At 43.2% G+C, this 21,810-nt stretch overlaps 1 protein-coding gene across 1 annotated transcript in view; it reads left to right on the plus strand.

The window, feature by feature from the left end:
- LOC124183851 overlaps positions 1-21,810 on the plus strand; it is a 70,950-nt gene that overhangs the window by 16,405 nt on the left and 32,735 nt on the right. Inside the window, exons 3-9 of the mRNA XM_046572932.1 lie at positions 766-842; positions 1,132-1,200; positions 7,966-8,049; positions 9,614-14,815; positions 16,957-17,043; positions 19,748-19,795; positions 21,552-21,760. Of these exons, the coding sequence (XP_046428888.1) occupies positions 766-842; positions 1,132-1,200; positions 7,966-8,049; positions 9,614-14,815; positions 16,957-17,043; positions 19,748-19,795; positions 21,552-21,760 (5,776 nt within the window). The remainder of the gene's footprint in view (positions 1-765; positions 843-1,131; positions 1,201-7,965; positions 8,050-9,613; positions 14,816-16,956; positions 17,044-19,747; positions 19,796-21,551; positions 21,761-21,810) is intronic.

Here is a 21,810-nt window from a genome sequence, read left to right on the forward strand (position 1 = left end):
CGTAATTTTAACAAAGAGATATTGGCTATAATTACAGTTTCTTACCATCTTTAAATATCCCCAAAAACTATTGGAGATTCCAAAAAGAGGATATACTTATGAAATCGCGAATGAAGAATAAAAATAAATAAGTGAACGCGCAGACGAAAAAGAGATGAAATTTGTAAATCCGAGTTGAGATCCATGCGAGGATCTCAAGAGGAATAAAATGTCGTATGCCTACCATAATAAAAGTGTCGCACAATGGGCACAGATAGACTGATGGAAGCCGGAAACACGCCGACAGACAGTGAGGTCACGTGACGTCAGAGGGGAGCGCCGTTTTTCTTTTTTCCCCCTTTATTTCTTTTCTTTTTTTTTTGTTCCCTCTCTCTCTCTCTCTCTCTCTCTTTCCTTCGTTCTTTTTCGGTACACTTGTATTTTCAATTGTATTCAATGGATTATTCATTCTCGTCTCTGTACAATATCTATCGGTATAATCACTGTTCGACATGTAGTCATCGACTGACTCCGCGTTAGATATTCTGATCATCCCGCATGCCGAATTTGATCAATTTAATCGTGCGACTGCAGTCTTTTAATCGTGCATTTGTGCAGCGTATATTCAAGGAGCAAATAATTTTTAACTAATATTCTTACTCTGTGAAGTAAAGATAACATTTGGTGCATTTATACAAGTCCAAGCCTTGCGCAACGTTTTAATTTAATTTTCATTTCATTGAATCAATTTAAGATTGTTATTTGTTTTTTTCTTTCGTCTTACAGAGAAGGCACTAGCTCGCCCAAACGGCGGATATACAAGAGCAGTCTGCAGGAAAACACGTCCACGGAGACTTTGAAGCGTAAGTAGTAACGAAATAATAATTTGTTCATAACGTTGTGAAATTTTCTTTATTTTATTTGGAGTATAATTAATTTTTTTTAAAACAAATAACGAAACAAAGTAACGATTATACGAATCAAGACTTTCCAATCCATGCATTTTGTTTCATGATGTGATATGTTTTTTTCTGTCAAATATTTTTTTTCAGCAATAAAAATTTCTTAAACTGATTTAATCAATATAATTACACTGATCAACAATTTGACTTTCACAAGATTTAGGTAATATTTTGAAATTTTGTATTCTAGGGATCACAACCAAGACAATCAGTTCAAACACCCGGCTACTTACATCGGAAGTCAAGACCAACCGATCGGGTGAGTGATATTAATAAATTTCCCTACGAGTTTCTGCAGTGCGAAAATTCGCGGGTCGAGCTGTTTAACTTCAAGGCTAAAACGAATTAGGCGCAGTCAGAGGTTGAATTAGAAATACCATCAACCGATTATAGTCGAGGGTGAGTTTCCTTAAACTCGAGTTAGAGTGTTGAACTCGAGCGAAACTCAGTGGTAATCGAAAGCCGATATTTATTTCGACAAAGGCCCCTTTTCTCCGATAACCGGAATTCCGCGAGGGGCGGAAAGGTGAGCTTGGACCGATTTTGAATAAATTATGCTGATCGTCGGTCCTTGTTATCTCTGATTTCCTTCAAATCTACGTACTCTGCATCGTTCCGTCCGATGTATTATATTACATAGAGTCCCGAAACTCCCGTGGCAATTTAGATAAAGTCGAAAATCTATCAGGCCCAGAAATTGCTCGGGCATTTCGGTGATAAAACAATTTCGGTTGAATCCATTGGTTGTAGCTTACAGATTTCGCAATTGGGGAGCTTGGTTTGATTGTACTTGAATAATTGAAATCAAATTACGGCTGTTCATTACAGACGGGTCGTAGAATTCAATTATAATCTTATTCTATGCGCGGCTCCTTTCAATGCTGCAACCATTCAACGTACACGTGGGTCGTTTTTCAATAATTACTTGTTCTCAATGTTGTCGATACGAGCTCAGCTTCTGAGCTGTGTAAATAGTTTCAATTTCATTTTGGAAATTTTTAATACTCTTGTTTCTCTCTGTCCAAAAATTTATCGTTACATCGTCATAAACACGTTTCATTATGATTTTATAATAATTCGTGCGTAACAGGGTAAAATTTAGTGGAAGATAAATCTATTCGAAAATGTTGCAAAATATCAAATTTCACGAACACTTGCAACGTACGTACTTGTGTTTACAAGACGAATTAAGGCTGAGAAAGATTTCAATAGATTTCTCAATGGGCACAAAATTACGATTGGCCACTATTGCCGTCCGGCAAGACTTACCTAACGGTTGGAGAAAATGAATACCAAGACAAGCGAGCAAAAATAAATAAATAAATATAAGCGTGCAGTCTCCCCGAAAAAGGCAAGACGACGATGACGAGGAGACAGCCCACGCTTAAAATTGCCAAATTACAGAACGGAATGCCTCGAAACTAACGAATGAGGATCCCCGATCGTTGATCGGTGGACTTTCGAAGCGGGGCCCGAAACTTTGTCTTGGTCCCATAGGCGGCTGCCAATTGGGCCGGCTTTGTTGTGCTTCCTTCTCTCTTTTAATGCCTACGCGAAGTTGGGACGATCGGATATCTTAGGAACGAAATTACCCGACGTCACGGACCCGTGGTTTCCCATCGTTATACTCTTGGCGCACCCTTTCTCGCTTATACTAGACGTTCTCCGACTACCGGCCAAAGCGATCGTACTTACGAACTTCTTTCACTTTTACCAAGACCCGCGCATCGTTCATTCGATCTTTTTCACCTTCTCGACGAACCGATTGTCGGATCGGTCTCGTTTATTCGTAGTGACAAATTTTTCTCCTCGATCTGCACACTTCGAATTTCGCACGGATTCGAAAGAGGAATCGATCAAGCAGCACGTGTCTTTTAAACACGTGACGTTCTGCTTCGTAATAATTGTGACGTACCTACTGAAGTTTGTGCTGTGAATATACGAATAGTAAATATGAAATTGACCGCGTTTTTTTTTTACTAATTTACAAGTGAAATTACGTTTAATTAATATTTCACCCTCGGATTGTTTTAATTATTGATTACGCTTGGTGCCGTTCAAATGTAATTCAATACTTTATGTTTCACGCATGTGGGTTTTTATATACACATATATATATCTGTATGTATATATGGAAATAATATGACAAACCACGTGTTGAATCATGGGACGTCACGATGCAACGTGAAACTTCGGGACGTGTTTTAATTATTGATGCGTCGAGCCGAACTGCGGTGTGCAAACTTTGCCGATAAAAAAATCATTGACAACGTTTCATGAGATAAGATTTCAAATAGAAATCGAAACTAATCGAAAAATGAAAGAATAACCTGCACACCGTTCCCCCCTTGACGTCTCGATTATCCTCACGGACATTTATTGAGGACGTTAATTAGTCAACGGTGAAATTTGACATTGAGCCTGATCTAGCGACAGGCTTTTTACCTTCCCGCTAAATCCGTGAACAATAAATCCGAGATGAGGGAAATGAAATTTCATGTGAAATTTAAACAGCTGATTAAACGTTGTGCAATTATTGAACAGTAATGAAAATTTCGGTCGGAGAAAAGAGCCAAATATCAAGCTTGAACCTTGGGTGGAAGAAATGAAGCTGCTCGCCTGTTCTCAGTGCTTATCAAGCGTCGATCAGGATCATCCGGGATCGTCGCGACGCCTCGGCTCAAACGAGATCGCAAATCCGTTGATAATAACAAAGCGACCTGTTATGAATTCCCCGAAGAAGTCGTCCTTCCCTTCGAAAAGATCGCTGCCAAGAGTATTTCGAGCTTTCGCAGCTCCGTGGAAATCGAGGAAGTCTAAGCCAAAGGAGAAACTCGTTGAAACCCGGCGAAGGGTAAAGAAGCGCGATCTGCTAAGGGGGGAAAAATCCGGAGGCGTTTTATTACACAACGACCCGAATGATAAATCTTGGAAAAGATCCAGCGACGAGTCGAGTAAATTTTATCTCGAGCCCTTGTCGCCGGAGCATATCGAGAGGATCAAGATTTTGAACAATCGGAGATCGGAGGAGACGATCGGCGGAAATCCCGCGCGGAAAAACGAGAAGGTGAATGATCTCGAAGACGAGTATTACAAGCACTTAGAGGCTCTCAGATTTTTCATCGATCCACCGCCCCGTTTCAAGGATTATCACAAGGATGCGAGTGATTATGCTAACGACGGGCTTAACGGACAGGATCTCGAACGGATGAACACGATCGCAGTGCCGGAATATGAGAAAACGAACGATGCGAACCGCGGATTCGAGAGCAAACTGAGCACCTTGGATTTCAGAAAAATGAACACCGTCGGGATATCAAGCGAATTTTGCCTAGAACCGTTGGACGAAACGATACAGGAACAGGTAAAGATCGAAAGAGCGATGATCAACTTGTTCGGTAACAACGAATCGATTCTGAAGAGGAATCTGTACGATAAGACGAAACAGTCCCCGAACACGAAACGAGAGGGAAAGTCTGTACGATTCAATGTTCAGGTGGAGGAACAAGAGGAACAGGATAACGAGTGCGAGAGAATCGTTGTCGATAGTCTACGGAACGTGCAACGGGAAGCCGAGGATATGAACAAGGCGATTGCCATCAAGAAGTCCATGAGTATCGATAATCTCATCGCGGTTACGGATATCGATTTATGTAACGAAATCCTCCGTCCGTTGGATGTCAGAACATTGATAGGTACGTGTTTGTACTCGGGTCTCGATTCAGGGAGAAACGATCATCCTTGGATCTGGTTTGGTCTTGATTTCTGTACGGAATGGAATGTCGATCTTTGGAAAAAAAAATTGGAGAGGTCCTTTCGTCGTTTCAAAAATCTTTCATTTGTCGAACAAAGCTAAGATGTAACTGAGAATCCGGTAGAAGAGAGGTAAAAATTCTGATATTAGGAAAAAGGATTTTATTTGTTCCAATCGATCCGAAGTACGAAATTTTCACGAACCAATAATTTGTTTCCCTTATCGCTCGTGATTACGACGGTAATTATATTCTTACGAAGTATCAGGTCGGCCGCGCCTTCTTTCGCGGATGAAATAATACATCAGCGAGTGATTAATGGAGAGCAATGACTAAAGGACACACCAAACCTCGCTGGCTGACAACCGGTCAAGCTCATCAAAGCGTTCTGCCTACGGAGATGCGCGCATTTATACAGTATTCTCGGTCGAACAATGCTTCCCGGAAATAGCTATCTCCGTTGTTGTCGTTGTTGTTGCTCTTGTTGTTATTTTCCGTCGCGTTCTATGCCCGTCGCGTACCTACGTTTCAACCGTTTGAAACGATACAGGAAATTGTTCCTTTATCGATCAAGTAACTCGGGTAGCATCCGAGTTTGCTTTACAAAGGATCCCTGTGTCAAAGTGGATCATGTGACAACAATGACTCGGGAATTTTATCATATCCTGAACTTATTAGCGCGTAAACTTTGCGGTAATCTCATCTCGGTCGCAAACTTTTCATTGCCCTTCCTTCTTTCCGACTGAATTCTCGTGGGTCAAGCATCGTGTTTCATTCGGGTCAATTCATCTTTATATTCGTTCGTTCGAAGTGAAATACACCGATTCAAAGTAAAGTCTTTCAATTGACTTGTACATTTTTTTTTTCAATTGAGAAAAATGCGACAAATTCAACGTTTCAATGGATTTTAAGACACGATCTTGAATCAATGAAATTGTTCGGTAAGATCAGTTTCGATTTTCGTTCCATTTTTTCGAAAATTCTATTCTAAATCGTACAAGAAATATTCCTAAATCATCCGAGGAAGACAAAGAACAAATTGGTAATAATAATGATAATTTCGATAATATTGTACAACTTGACCGTGCATAATTCCGAACACCGTGGGCGCGAGGTTTATAATACTCGACAATTGATCACCGGACATTAGGTACGACTTACGCAACCGATACCAGTAGTTATTTCAAATCGATATCATCAGCGGCGTAAAAAATGCCAAGAATAGATCAATCCCAATGACGTGATCGATATGCATAACATATGTGTATATATATTAACATACATATATATATATTAAGTTTGCGAGAAACTTAAGTGACGACGATTTGACGCGTGCAGTGTACGTTTTGTTTGCAAGAATTCGATTGGCTACCAAAGAGAAGAAAAATAATGTGGTCAAAAAAGAATGTCATGAAAAATTGGAAAACCCATTTCCCACCGAAATATCAATTCGTTGTGTAATTCGCCCGTTATTGTATAAGCGCGATTATCGGCCAATGCATGTTAAACGCTCGGACACGTCGGCATATCAATAAAAACGTTTTACGCCGAGTATCCCATAGATTCGTACGGGGTTCCATGGGGCACCGTCATGCAGATGGGTGCGTCGTCACGGGCCAAATCCGCCAAGCCCTCGCTTCCGCAAGTCGTCATCCATCTTCCGCATGGTCGGTTCACCGGGCCCCTTTTATCACCCCCCTCTTCGCTTCCCTTTCTTCCCCCCTTCCGCCGCCTTTTTGTGCTCCGCTCCCATTTTAGCGCCACGGTCAAATATGTGTAACGCGTTTAGATTTGAGGAGAATGATATGCGTCTGTGCGTAATGCAATTATGCAATCCGATCCAACCCTACGACCTAATTCTACGTTTTGTCACGCTCGATCAGAATATCATGCTACCGCGGTCTATCTGTAGAGAAGAAAATGGTCATTTTTTTTTTTTTTTCCATATCGCAAGACTTTATTTTCAAGCCTATTTCTTAGACTCAGTTCGAGAGCCGCTTGCGAGAGCTAATTAGAATCTTTCATTTACGCATTTTTGTTATAAATAAAAAAAAAAAAAAAAATGCAAAAGCCTGATTTTGTTATGAATAGTTATTATTATGAAAAATAACGGTGTACTTGCTTCTGAATAGTATAAAATTGGTTAGAGAATCTTATAACGACTAAACAAATTACTGTAAAATAAGACTGGGAGTACATAACAGACAAAGAATGATTAAGGTGAGAGTTGATTGAAGATCTCTGACCTATTATTATTGACTAAAAATTAAGGTAACGTGTACACGAAGTCCTAGGTTATAGGTCGTGGTGTATTGAATTAATTGGAGAAAATTAGGCTGGTCGATTAGCCTCAGATGTTGTGGAGCGATATCGAAATCGACCTAAAAACGAAGTTTAACGAAACCCCGACCGTCGTTTATCTCGATTCCGATTTTCCTGTCCTTTGTGCAGATTACGTGTGAATTTACCGATACATGAATATGTGTGATAAAATATGATCAGGCATGCTGGCGTAATGAAGCGAGTAGGCAGCGGGAGGTATCGAGAGGGGAAAATGGACGAAGAGGGATGAATATAGAGAGACGGAAGGAAGTGGGGCTCGGAAATGTCGCGATGCGTGATCGGAGGGCCTCATAGGTGGGGATGCGGCTAAAATCACGGCGGAAAGCTCACCTCGGTTTGCGTGCATTTCCACACTCGGTACTCGGTGGGTCGGCTTCAAACGCGTAACATTGGGCCGTCGGTAATAAGAAAATTTCTTCAAATTTACGTGGAATATTGTGCGGAATTCATTTCGTTCATCGCCGGCAAGAACTCGGTGGAAATTGTGTCGATTTCAGTCTGCGTTTCAGTGATCTAGTGCCGTTTGGATCGCGCGGTTTCATCAGGTGAGCCGAAAACCCAACTTCGAACGTATTGCGTTACTCGCGTACAAATATGAACTTCCGGCTCGCGTTATCGCTTCGACGATCGAAATTGTTATACTTCGGTCAAAAATGCTCACGCACCGATGTTTAACCCCGGTTATTAATTTCGGTTTTTCTTTAATATCACCTTTTTTTTTGTCTGGTTTATGACAGGAAGTATTGAATGACTGACGATTAAACTAGGGAATGGAATTGCAGCTTTGCGAGGTGAAATTTCATAAAAATTTCCAAACAAAATGAATGACGAAAACTCGGATACCGTCTGCATTGCTATTATTATATTAATATGCATAATCGATCGACGTTTTACCAAACTTGTACAATTTCTGTTTCCCAATGTTTCAGATGATACGAAAAATGACAAAGTATATATCAATCAAAACGGTGGCCTGAACACATCGACGAATCAGAGCAACGGTGACGTCAAAAGTGAGTTTCCCCCTTTGACTTAATTACAAAACCTGCACAAAAATATTGCGGTAGATCTAACAATTTTTTTCCCCGATATATAAAAACTGTATACTAACGAAAATCATCTCCGAACTTATCACTCTCTCGATGTAATATAAAACGTATCGATGCACGAAGAGACTGCATGACGCCAATAACAACAACGGGATCCGTGCAAACGTACCGGCTGCTTTTTTACCTCCCAAATTACAACCACGTAGATATTATCCCACCTCTACCTCGTACAGCTACGCAAGGTACACGAAGCGATAACACGGCTGCTCAAATGTTTGCGGACATAAAAAACACACACACGCACACGCGCGCAAACAGGTTGATTGCGAGACACGACGCGACATGTACAACAGGCACCGATGACTCTCGGGTCACGTGGTTAGTGAAAAATCCGGAGTACATATCTGTTACTTACCTACTTAACTTTTATCTCGCCCAAGCAATAAAGACCACCAATGTTAGCATGCACGTATAAAGCCAGGTATACGTGTAGTATTCTAATCGAACATACACACCTGTATTATCGGTGTTACGATCGCAGCTGTCATCTCGGTTGCTCCGCGACACGCTGCCCGTGATCTCATTCTTATCGTTTCTTATCAACGCAAGGTGGATCCGCGCTGGTGAATTTTACACACGGTTTTGACAGTTACTTGCCTGACTTCGTCGTTGCTGGAGGCGGTGTGCGAATGGCGAGACGCATTTTTTCCCTCCCACTTGATCTATCTTTTTCGTTAGTGATTTACGACGGTTTGTTGCGGTTCTTTTTCCTTCGACATTTTTTTATGCGTTTATTTTGTTCTTCTCTTTTTGTTTGTTTTTTTTTTTCGTTATACTTCGCAATTCTCATCTATACCCCATTATTTCACTTATCGCTCTCGCGTGCAGATGAGATCAGTTTGGATTCAAACCGGAGTGGCCAGAGGCATGATCGTACATTAATAATAAATATACATGTAACTCGTTAATAGCTCGTGGAAATTGTAATAACTGTGGCTTGTGAATATGTTTTGCATTATATGTATACCTAAACTATATATAGATATACGTATACACGTAATATGAATTGTTACGACCTCGTGTTCATTATTCATCCTGATCGTGCAATCGTGCGACGTCTTATCACGTCATTTTTACATCGATTACGCACTCATTCGTGATTAATCTACCGAATCGCTGATTAAAATGACCGGAATTCGATCGTAATTATTGATATAAATTTTATTAGCAAAAGTGTGTATGTTTTGCATTGTTTGTATTCAACGACGTCGTGAATATACACGATATAATGGGATCAGAAATGGACACGCATACGTACAAGTGTGTTACGTAATGAATTTTTGTGCCGAGTGACCGTAGATTTAAGAATTTAACCAAACTTTCGTCGTCTTTTGCAAAAAACAAAAAAAAAAAAAAAGTAACAAAGAAAGTAAAATAAAATAAAAATAAGCCCGCTTCGGTCAGTCGTTCGGTCGATTTATTTGCTAGATGAAACGCGTTCACCCGGTGCTGTATGTACAATCTTTAGGAATAGAGGATCATTTTGAGGAATTGGATTACGCAACAGACGCGGAAGAAGCTTACGGCAGAATGCCGAACAATTCGCGATCGCGGAAGAACCGTAGAAACAGGAACCGTAAACGGTACCAAACGTCGACCGGGGGGAAATGCACCTCGGACATCGAAGCCTCCTCGGATGTCGCTCCGCCTACGCACGAAACAATTATCGACGAAAAGCCCGCCGGTGATGATGAATCGGAAGTCGCGACGGTGAACGGCAGGTCGACGCCGGAAAACGTCGACTCGGAGAAGGATGACGTCGTTTACGAAAACTTGAATTTCTCTGTGAAGAAGCCGAAGAATCGGTGCCGAATCGAGAAACGATCGCTGGACACCGGGACCAGGATATGCGAGATCACCACCGTCAGGAACACGCCCTGCGAGGCCAAGGTCGACCACATTCCCGGCGTCGGGATCCTCGAAACGGGAATAACGAAGGGCGTCGAGCCCGTCATGACCGTCGTCGAGCCGATCGAACCGCTCTCCTCGGCGGTAACGTCGAAGGTTAACACCCTTGGTGAGCGCAACTTCGCTCTGGCCCTACTAGCGAAGAACAACAGCCTCGACATTCACGAGGTCAGCGACAGCGACATCGAGCCCGACAACAGCAGGGTCGTAGTGATAGAGGCGGAATCCGACGTCGAGAAGGAACCGGTCGGTGAGATTGTCCAGATCGAAAATATACCGGAAGTGAAAACGGTGGACGGTGTCGAGGAGCATATGAGCCTCGAGAAGTACTACGACGGTCTGAAACAGGATGCGGAAGGTGTTGAGACACCGGCACCGCTTACCGCCGAGGAGGAGGAACTCCTTAAGCCTGAACCACCGATGTCGAAGGACGTCGAGGAGAAGCTGAGGTCCTTTATCGAGGGTCTGAATCTACCCTCGTCGCCGGAAGAGGCCAGGGACGAGTGTCAGCTTGCCGAGGATGAGAAAACGACGGCGGAAAGCAAGGCTGCGAAGAAGGCGAGGAAGAGGGCGATCCTGGAATCCTATTTCGCTCAGACCCAGGCAGCGAACAGGTTCCTCGGTATTATACAGGAGGAGGGTGAAAAATTGTCGGAAGACGACGAGCAGCACATCAGAGACTTCATTAACGAGGAGATAAGCAAGTACAGGCGAGAGGAACGCAGGCAGAGGGAAAATATTGAGGAATTTCGGGAGGGTCAGACCAAGGTGAAGATCGAAGCTCCTGAGATCGTCTTTCTCAATGACGGTCCAGACTCTCCGACGGCTAAGGAGAGCGACAACGTCTACGAGAACGTCGAATTCAAGCGACCGGAAATCGTCAAGGTTACCGCTACCGTTAGGGAATTGCCGGTCGTAGAGGACCTGAAGAATCCCGCACAAAAGTCCCCGACCTTCACGACCTCTGGTAATCATGTAAACGACCCCGACGTCGAAACCAGGCGAGCACCGAACCCCCCCAAGAGATCGTCGAGTTTTAACAGCGAGCCGGAAGCGGCTCCTCAGCGGCCACCAACTCCGCCGGAAGTCGATTACCCGGAGAACCTACCGGTGGTTCCGCCGCTGCCGGTCAGCGTTGATTCCGCGCCGAAAGTACCGCCGACACCACCGGCGCGGAGGAAAAGTGTACACTTTGCCGAAGAGAACGAGACGATCGTCATCCCGGAACGACCTCCCGTGCCGAAATCGCGGGATAACGACGACGGGCATTCCCAGGATTGCATCGCCGACTCGATATACGAAAACGTTAACTTAACGCGGAGCACCTGCGGCCTGCAGTCGAGGACGGGTAAAAACAAGGTGCGGGTATGCCAGTCGAACGTCAAGACGGAGCAGAATACCGTCGACTTCATAAAGACGCTGCTGACGGTTCTTACGCAGCGGAACACGACTTATCAGGATGTGCAGGGGTTCCTTGAGGGGTTCGATCTCGGGGTGCTGCCGAAGAATATAAGGGACATTATCGACGAGCTTATGGAACCCAGTTCAAGGGCGTCGAGCGAGAGCGAGTGCAACGAGGCGACGCGAAACTCCGAGAATGCTGTTGTTACTCAGCGGTCTGACGGCGGTGACGCCACCCCCGAAACGGCGCATGAGCGAGGTGACGGAATTCCTAAGGTATTGCCAAACTCGTGTCATTCGACGTTGAAGGAGAACGGCGAACGTTCGTCGGGTGAAAGTCATTCGTATGCGGACGGTGGTCGGGCGGAGGAAGTCGGTAACGGAGTCGCGGAATCGGGGGACGAGTTCGAGGGAGCTTTTTGCGGTGAAGGAGGTGGAAAAAAACCGCATACAGCAACGACGGATTGTATCGACGCGTCGGTGGATGCTGCCCGACTTGCGGCTAAGAATAACCTTCAGGCTGCAGAAGCGGCGCCGGATAAGCGTGGGAATAATAGTGAGGTACAGGAGTTTGAGACGGCTTTGTGCACCTCGAGCGCTCTTAGTCCTACCGAATTTCTTACTCAGCAGGACTCGTCGAGCAGCACCGCTTCTCTGAGCACGGCTAAATACAACCCTGAAAGGTCATCGCTGACCGACATCAACTCCATACTTCGCGACGAGGAGAATCCGGAAGATCCTTCCAACAATTCACCTCAATTAAAGCGGAAGTTGAAGCTTCTCAAGGAGGACCTAGACCCCAAGGAAGTCGCGAAGAACGATCAGGACTCCCCGCAACCGATACCCTACTCTCCCGTCGAGGAGTTTTATCAGACGGATCGGTTTGGAAAGAACGTGGAAGAATCCGAAGGGTTAACGGATGCGAAACCTGATCTACTGAAGGACTTGTGCATCAGAAAAATTCTATCGCTACCGTACGGTGAACATATCATCAACGAGATAACACTTCCGAAATTCAATATATTCAAGAATTTACAGACCATTCACGACACCGTCAACGACGCGAAGGACGTGGATACGATTCCAAAGGTTCCCGAGGCACCGAAAACTGTCGAGGATCCGACGACCGAGGACATGGACAAGCGGAGACCGCGAAGTTGGATAGGAGTCCAAACCAGGGAGAACCCTCAGGTTTTCGTGTGTCTCTCGCCGTCCCAGCAGACGACGAAAGGCAGCCACGTCAGTGCCGATAACTTGCTTGACCTTCACAGAAAGTTTGTCGAACGTCGAAGCTATCACGAGGACGATAAGAGGGATGGAAAGAGTGCGAAGAGGCAAAGCGGCGTCGAGGTGCGCGGTGAAAACGAAACTGTTGGCTCGGCCTATGAGTCCGTGGGTGTGAATGACGGCAGGAATGGTGGTTGCTCGACGCGCTGGAGTGGGGATTGGCACATTCCGATGCCGGGCAATCGGCTGTTGGAAATTATAAAGGAAAACTCAGTTGCCGGTCCAGGAGCTCGTGGAAAAGAGACGATAGTGCCGAGGAACAGGGACGCGATATACAATTACTACGGTGCCAAGTGCAACGGGTCGGTCGCAGGTCACAAGAGTCCAGCATCGGGCACAGCAGCCAAGACAATGACGCGGGTTCCTTCTTTGGAAGAAAGTCAGGAGAGGCTGAGAGCAACGCGACTTTCCGATTGGCTAAACTTGGCGAGGCGAAACTCGGTCGATGATACGAATAACGCCCAGAAGATGAGTGGTAATTTATTAATAGAGGAATCCGCCAGGCGTAAACATGAAACCACTGATAATAAGCCCGTCTGCGTTGGCGGCGATCAGCGGGCAGTAAACAAGAACGCTGTTAACAACGCGCCACGTTCGTCCGAGGGGAATTTCAGCGGCTGTGCAAAGTCGGTTAATATCACCAGAGAGGAGCGGGTCGAACACAGAACGACGAGCAATGTGACCACGGTGAAAAGCTCCGAAACGACGAATCCGGGAACGGCGCGGAAGTCCGGAGTCGGAGACACGGTTCATCAGGTTAACAGTGCGCTGATCGAGAATGTAGACAAGCCGCGTGACCGGCCGATCACACCGTTCAGCAAGAACCCGATATCTTGCAACAGTGCCATCATCGACAAATCGGCGACGAACTTTGAGTTCGAGAGGAGGACGCCGGTACCGCGGAAAAACGACGCCAAGCACAACGTGAACTCGGCACTGATAAACGACAAGCCGGAAGTACCGCCGAAGGTGAAGAGGACCGTTAACGTCGACCGATCCTGCATCGATACCACGAGTATATTTGACCAAAACCCACCGCGAAGTCACCTGGAGAAACGACGGCATCCGGAGGCAGACAAGGTGAAGAAACTTACCGCCATAGAGATCATGGACAACCTGAAGCAGCTTCAGTCTGACATGAAACGGCAGATGGACGATCGCCGGAGGTTCTCTCTGCCACAGGAATACTTCGACAGACAGCTGAGCTACATCGAGGAGCTCGAGGATCAGCTCAAGAACGTTATCATCGCCGAGGAGGAGGAGCAGAAGGCGTTCGAGGAGGTGGTCCAGCAGGTGGACAGGATGAAGCCGAGACCACACAGCGTTATCGGCGGACCTTCGGTGAACTTGACCGATCGCCAGTCGGCTTCCGGTTCGGACTCGTGGATGTCCAGGGAACGTCTGGAGGACGAGAACGGTTACAGGCACAAGGACAGCTGGCACGAAGAGTCGAAGAACGTGACTCGGGACAAGTCGGAGTTCATGAAGAAGGACGGACGCGTTGAGGCCTCGAAGAAGACCTCCAATGAGAACGGGTGCAGGACCGAGGAAGAGTCGAGGAGCTCTGAGAGCAGGGAGGAGAGGTTCGTCCTGTCGAAGAGGTCGGGGAACGTGGTCGAGAGGGTCCAACCGCGGGTTCAGAACGCGGCGAAAACGGACCGGCCCAAATCCGCGATATCGGCGATACCGACGAGTGGTGAAAAGTTTCGGGAACAGATGTACAACGAGTACGTGAACAAGGTTCAGGAACGGGAGGAACGCAAGCAGCACAAAGTCGTCAAGATAAGCTCCCACAAGGAGCTACCCAGGAGGGACGAGGAACGCGGGAATCGGGCCCGGGCCGGAAGCATAGAGAACGAGTTTATAGAACGGGCGAAAAATAGACTCGATAAATTTGGCATCAAGCTTGACGAGAGCGAATCCGAGGCCGAAGGTCACTTTGGCGAAGCTAGGGTCAGGGCCGATCAGACACCGAGCCGATACGTGATCGACGGTGACGAGGTTATCGATATCAAGAAGTTGCCTAAACATCTTCAGGAATTCTTGAGGCTAGCCTCCCAGGAGGATGCTGATGGTGAGTCCGTGTCGTGTGAGAGAGGATTGACGTTTGCTCTTTAGTGTTTCGCAGTTCGTTTACTGTTTTATCGTGTTTAAATATCACGTTCTGTTTAATCAAGCCCCCGTGCATAAGTATACCGTAGATTTATTCATTTCATTGGACGTTTAGCGCTCAGATTGTTTTTTCAACCTTGGTACCTACTAACGTACACTTATGTTTAGAATTTAACAACGGCTATTTTACTGGCGAGTTTCGTTAACAAATTGATACCTAATTTAGCGTAACGTCGATGTCTGTCTGTGTAACAACGTCTGTGAATCGTTGTGGCTCTTCGAATTTGTCAATCCCAATTCTACTCGACCTTAACCCTTTTACGGCAAAGCCTCTTTCTCGTTGAAAAAAATAATTTCTCTCAACACCTTCAAATATTTCTCAAACAAAATAGAGTTTCCCAAATCTCATATATGCATAAATAATTTTTCAAATGAAACTATTCGGTGAAAAGTTTCTTTAGAGTGCGTTACTATTTTTCAAATTATTTCAGGATTTTTATATTGAAATTGAAGAAAATATTTTAAAACATGGCAGTCAAAGGGTTAAAGTACTCGGAACTTGAAAAATACTTTTATACTCTTCTATTCCAAACTCACGAACCCCTTTCACACTCTAACCGAATGTACTGTGAGTGTAATTTTAAGTTTCGAGCTTCCGACCGGAAGCTCAGGACTGCAAGGAGCGAAAAGATTTACTCCGCCCTCTTGAGGATGCGAAGCATGCGTCTTGAGCTTCTTCTAATTAATCCAGCATCAGCTTGCCGTTAATAAGCGTCTAATCACTTTTTCGGTACACGTGAACATTGTCTCGTCTCGTCGGCTAAGAATAAGACTAAAAATACTGTGTGGACTATTTATAAATTTCACGTATATTTTTGAACGTCTAGGCCACTCGCGGTAACCGCATAATAGACAAGTTAAAGTATACGAGCTTAGGTGATGGAAAAGAAAGAAGAAGATGAATTGTAAGAAAGAGCAAAGAACGCAATTATATCCCGCACGTATAATTGCTACATAACGTAACGCTGCACTTTGCGCCAATTAAGTTTGCGGAAAAATCAACGACGCAGATACGGCGTCAAGTTTGTTTCGTTTTAGCATAAACTCGGTTTCCTTCATTCATATTATCCAGTATTAGGTATACACATACATCATGCATAAATATGTCATTCTTCAAAATTTTATTGTGTTTACATCTTCTAGCAGTAAAGAAGCTAAAGCTTTCTGCGTTTGAATTGCGCAACGAGTGTGAACTTTTTCACCGATGATATCATCGTAGCCAGGCAACTGCACTATTTTATTCACATATATAGCTGTGTGAAAAAAACTACATTTACATATATATTTATGTATATTTCAGTTTATTTTCATGTAACTGTTGGTAATTTTAAAATTACCGCTGGTTTAGAATGCTGATTCATAACGCAGAGTTTTCGACTAAAATTAAACCTCCGGAGGTAGGGAAAAAAATAGGCCAACAAACCGACGTCACCGCAGACCCCGTATAACCAACGAAACGGCTACGATGCCGCCACCGTCGTCGTCGACGTCTTTCAATTCGGCTATTTCTGAGCGTTGCAACACCGACGTTGCAGACGTCGCGACGCAAACGATACGGCGTATCTAAGGCAAAAGACCGCTGGTGTCGATGTAAATTATATTACATGCACTCCGTACACCAGGAGTGTATCGATAAAGTTTTTGTTTCGATTCATAGTCCGTTTCTTCTTTTTGCGTCTATCGTCAGGCCGCCATTATCGCAAAACTGTCAGTTTCACGAATGTATAAAATTCGAACTATTCCGTCTCCACTTCACGCCATTCTATTCATTAATTATCGATAATTGACGACAGCAGATCATGTTACTAATTCGACTGACATGTACACAACTTTTTCATTATCCAGATAACCTCGTAGACTAGTTTTCTTGTTTTTTTGTTTTTTTTTATACCATCCTCTAATTTTTTAGCCACTGCAAATCAACCGGCACTCGGTTGTAATTAACGACTAACATCACTTAGCAGATAATGCATGGCAGAGTTATTTATTATCGCATTATGGGCATGCTTTGTAGTTAACGAATGTGTGGCTATGGTATTGCAGCAGCTCGAGGAAAAGACAATGCGACTGACCTCCTGCACGAGATTGATAAGGCTTTGAAATTTGGAAAAGGATTCCTGCTTGGTGAAGGTGCGTTCGGATCGATCCATCTTGTAATAATTCGACGATCGATAATTTTCTGATTATTCAATAAAAAAAAAAAAAAAAATAAATAAATAAATTAACGCAATTACCTGTAGGGTGATAAACTAGCGCGTTGTGCTTTCATCAAACCATAAATCATGTTTGCATCAGAAGAATTCAGGGAACATCAGAAAATTATCTAAACGAATTACAAGCTGAGAATTACAAAAGGTTACCACTTAAAATATTTACAGGTTTGTATATTGCGTGTCGTTTTAAAACAACTGTTTCGTTGTAACTTGGTTTGGCTTTTTACGATATCAAGTTGTTCTTGTTATTTTCTTCTTTTTTTTATTCTTACACTCAGATACGCTTATCAGAAACGATACTGAACTTGCCGAATACGTAACTCTATCAGTACATAAGTGTTACCTAATGTTAAGCAATTAGTAAAACAAAAGAATAAATAAGGAAATAAAATATAAACAACCGCAAAATCAGGAAGCGTTCTATTTTCGCTACCTACCTCAGCGAGAAACGTATATCTTAATGCATAGTATATAAACGACATATATTTACTCCGTATAGCTGCATGGCAGCCTGGCGTGCTCGAGTCATAAACACGAGACCATAACGCCACGTTGCATAATAATTTGTAGCAGGGGGCCTGATAACGCGATGCCTAGAAATCACGTACCGTCGACATATATATATATATACTTATATATACGTAATATGTATGTATATTCATACATGTAATATACTTCTGAACTTGCAGAGGTTAAGGAAATCAAAGCACCGTTATAAAAATTTAACGTGAAATATTTTTTTTTAAACACAGCTTTGGTGAATGATGAGAAATGAAGATAAAATATCTAAAGGGTGATTCCTTTTAGCTGATCAATCAGGAGAGAGATGAATTTGTTTGATGAAATCAATCGAGTATACGGGTACTTCAAGGTCTGACTTTAAAAACTTCTCCTGCATTTTTGCCCCAGTTCGAGACACAGGAGCATAAGCGAAATTGGTCCGGAAGTTTGGTCGGAAAGCTACTTCCTAAAAATGAGCGAGGTGGTTGGTTTTGGCTCCGGTTGTGGAAATCGGTGGGGTTCAAGAAGCGCGGAACACGGTTGCGACGCCCAGTTCTCATCCATCGGTCGGTTCGGACGACGAACCAGCCTTTGCGATATGTTTTGAGCTTGCACAAGCGAGCCGACGTCGCGACGTGAACACGAAACTTCCTGGAAATTAGGCGTAATATTTTAGTAAATCTAAAAGTCGTGATACTATGTTGGAAAACAAAAGTGAGTGGTTGCCGTAAAGAATTATAGAAGAGGAAGAAAAAAAAAGGAAAACAAAATCATCGTCGCAAACCTATGCTATCAATATTGCAAAAATTATTTCCAAAGTACTGTGAGAATGTTTTTTTATTCGGAAATGAGAAACAAGATTCGAAGTTCATTTTCACAATTATTGTCTCATTTTTTTGAATTTCACGAAGAAATAGAAATATTTCGTTGATTAATAGACTTGATGTTCTAGCTCTTAAACTATTGCAGTTTGTTAATTAAAATTAAATGTTCATTAATTTTTGCACCACGTATTTGGTGATTTTTATTTATTATACAATGTAGGAAATTGGCGGAAAAAAAAAGGTATGGAACTAGCGAAGAGTAAACAATTTACCGTGAGAGCTGAGTAATTATATGCAAGAGTATGAAATTAATTTTGCAAATACACAACGGAACGGGCGGCTTCCGGTTAAATTGTAAATGCGGATCGTATTTCCCCGCGGAGTCTCCATCTGCGGCACCTGTTCGCTTTCGTATTCTAGGCTCGGAGATCTGGAACTCTGGCCAAATCTGATGACTAACGTAAGAAAACGAGCCTAGCAAAGCTCGCGTCTGAGCTGCGGCCCTCATCAGCCACGGTTCTATATTAATGAACACCAGAAAACAGCGGCGTGTTACAAACAGCAGCGGCGCTTTGCCTCCGGTCTTTACTAACCTTTTCCACTTCCTCTTTCATTTTTCTTTTCAACGTCTTGAAAGACCTCGACTCGCGTAGTCTTTCGGTTTATTCAACTCCGCGGGAGCAATTTCGAAAGGAAAAACTGACACGGATTTTCTCTGAAGTATCAGCTTCTCAAAATATCCGCAATAAGGGAGAAATTTCGGTGGTTTTTTTGCACGCACGCAATTTTAGTTTCCCTCAAATCTACGGGGTTCAACAATTAACAATTGATTTCAACAAATAATCTGATAGCGAAACGCCCGATTTATGATTTGTGGGTCTACCGATTTCGCCAGACTCTATAATTTTAGATTAGAAATGTTTTGAGAAAAAATTTATTCGAAGAGCGCGATCTTCTGCATCTATTGTTTGGATTGAATAAATAAACGCGCTTTTCCACCGACTTGTTTTTACAACATCTCGTTTCGTTGCCTTGGAAATCTTTAAATAGGTATAGTAATCATATTCGCGCTTGTATATTGCGATACGATTATACATACGTGTGCCTAAAGAGAAAGAGAAAAACATACGTCGAAACGACGCCGATTCTGAGAGTTAAATATAAATTGCAGCCTACGTTGTGTTATAGTAGTAGGTTTTATATTTTATTTTATTTCATTTTATTTTTTTTTTGTTTGTTAGTCGATTACGTGTAAAGAAAACTGCATTTTTTAAAGTGCTTATTTCGTCGTTACAGAAAACAACATGTTCGCACCTTCGTTTAAAGCGACTGCAACTAAACCAGGTAAATCCTGCGTACTTTGTGTTTTTTTTTTTTTTTCTTTTTTTTTGAAGTGTGTCGATGTTGTTATTTTATGTACACATTATACGGCATATGCGTATAATACGATTTTTTATATTGTAACGCGTCGTATAGTCACGTGAACTTTGTGACGTCCTCGATGAATACTTTTTTTTTTTGTATTAACATGCGACTTGAAAAAATATTTTTACACAACTCCACACTGAGACTTACAATGAATTTTACGTTTGCCGCCAATTTTTACTCTGGCAGAATAATTTTCAAACCTGATATATAATTCATTGTTATGGTACAAAAGTCACTGATTCGCGAAAATGTTCTGCTCGTGATTATTGAGACAAAACAGAAGAGCAACTTTGTTGTCAACAAATTACCGATTGTTGGTTGTAAAACAATTTCAAACTTATCGTAGTCTGGATGGAGAAAGTTAAAGGAAATATTTTCTCCAGTTCTCTTCACGCTGAGAGACAGCAGCTGTGATTGTTGAAATCTTTCTTGACACGAATTAAACCACACCCTGCACCCTGCAGTGTGTAAAAGACGATGTTTCTAGAATGCATCAGTCCGAGTATAAGTTTGCATGTGTATAAAAAAAAAGGGTAATAAAGTAAATCTAATCGAGTATACGATATAAATGTTTGCCTTAACTAAGACACGGCTGTGACTGATTCGTAACTAATACTTACGGTCTTCCACTTTCAACGTAATTCTTGAATAAAATCTGAGATCTCGGGATTTGTAATTTTTCTGACTCCTGTTACAATCTTTTCCAAATTTCTTTCAATTATTTCTCTGTCTAACATACAGTCTCTCCAATATCTTAAATACCGAGCAGTGTTTGTTTCGTCAGACATGCATGCAGGCAACATCTTTGTAAACATTGAAACATACCGCGACGTTCCCGGTGCACGTGTGAAAATATGTCCTCCGTTATTTCATCTACCCGTATTTAACTCTGAAAACTTGAATTTTGTCATGGTTTGAAAGACGTTCGAGGCAAAATAAAAATTAACCAGCGTCACTCTGTGCCTCTTCCAAATCTATTGTACCGTTCATCTTTTGTGTCTGCAAACTTTGGTGCTCGTCGATTGGTCCAACCAAATTTGCCAGTCTTCCAGCAGTGTAATTTGAACTTGTATCATTAACTGCATCCGTTTGCGTCTACTCTGCGCCAATACAGCTTCAGTCTTCTGGTTCAGTCACGTAACAGAAAAATTCAAATATGTATACCTACAGCTTGGTTAGTAAATGTGAGGTGGAATTACATAATTGTATTACTCTGGCCGGTTGTACGTACCTATATGTGTAACCCTGATTTGGCAGGCGAGAGAAATACGAGTGTGGTGTGAGTCATTGAGTAGTTCTGTGCCAGGAAATCCCGACACTCGGTTATACCGCGGGTTTATTATACATACACGTAATTCATCACCGAGTGTGATTTTCTTTCTTTTCTTTTTTATTATCGTGCTTTTCCCGCTGTCCACCATTTATATCCCGCAGCTCGTGCTGTCATTTTTTCAAAACAGAATTCTCTCTCTCTCTCTCTCCCTGCCCCTAGGGGAATAACAATAAGAACCATGAACGAATTTCAGTGATAAATCAACGGCTCGCTACCGTAAGGTAAAAAAACAGAGAGAAAGCTTCGCCAAGCTCTTATTGAGCAATGCTTTGAACCGTCGCCAAGGGCGAATTATACCCCAGCTGAATCCTAAAAAATCTTGCCTCCTTTTGCTGACAGGAGTTTGGTCGCCCGGCAGCGAACCTCACAAGGAATCGAGCCCGGATCGTACCAAAGAAACCGACGCCACCTCGGGCAAGGATGCTTGCATACCTCCCGTATGGACTCCCAGCAGTGCAACCACCAGCCCCGTTGCTGAACGAAAGGAATTTCGCCCTGTACCCTTCGAGAGCCCCGTTTTAGGGCGAAAAAACAAACCTCAGTCTCAGGTGAGTTTTTAAAAATTTTTCTAATTCTTCTCGGATGATGCAGCCCTGCT

Source organism: Neodiprion fabricii, chromosome 1, assembly GCF_021155785.1.
Source record: "Neodiprion fabricii isolate iyNeoFabr1 chromosome 1, iyNeoFabr1.1, whole genome shotgun sequence".
Classification (NCBI taxonomy): Eukaryota; Metazoa; Arthropoda; class Insecta; order Hymenoptera; family Diprionidae; genus Neodiprion; species Neodiprion fabricii.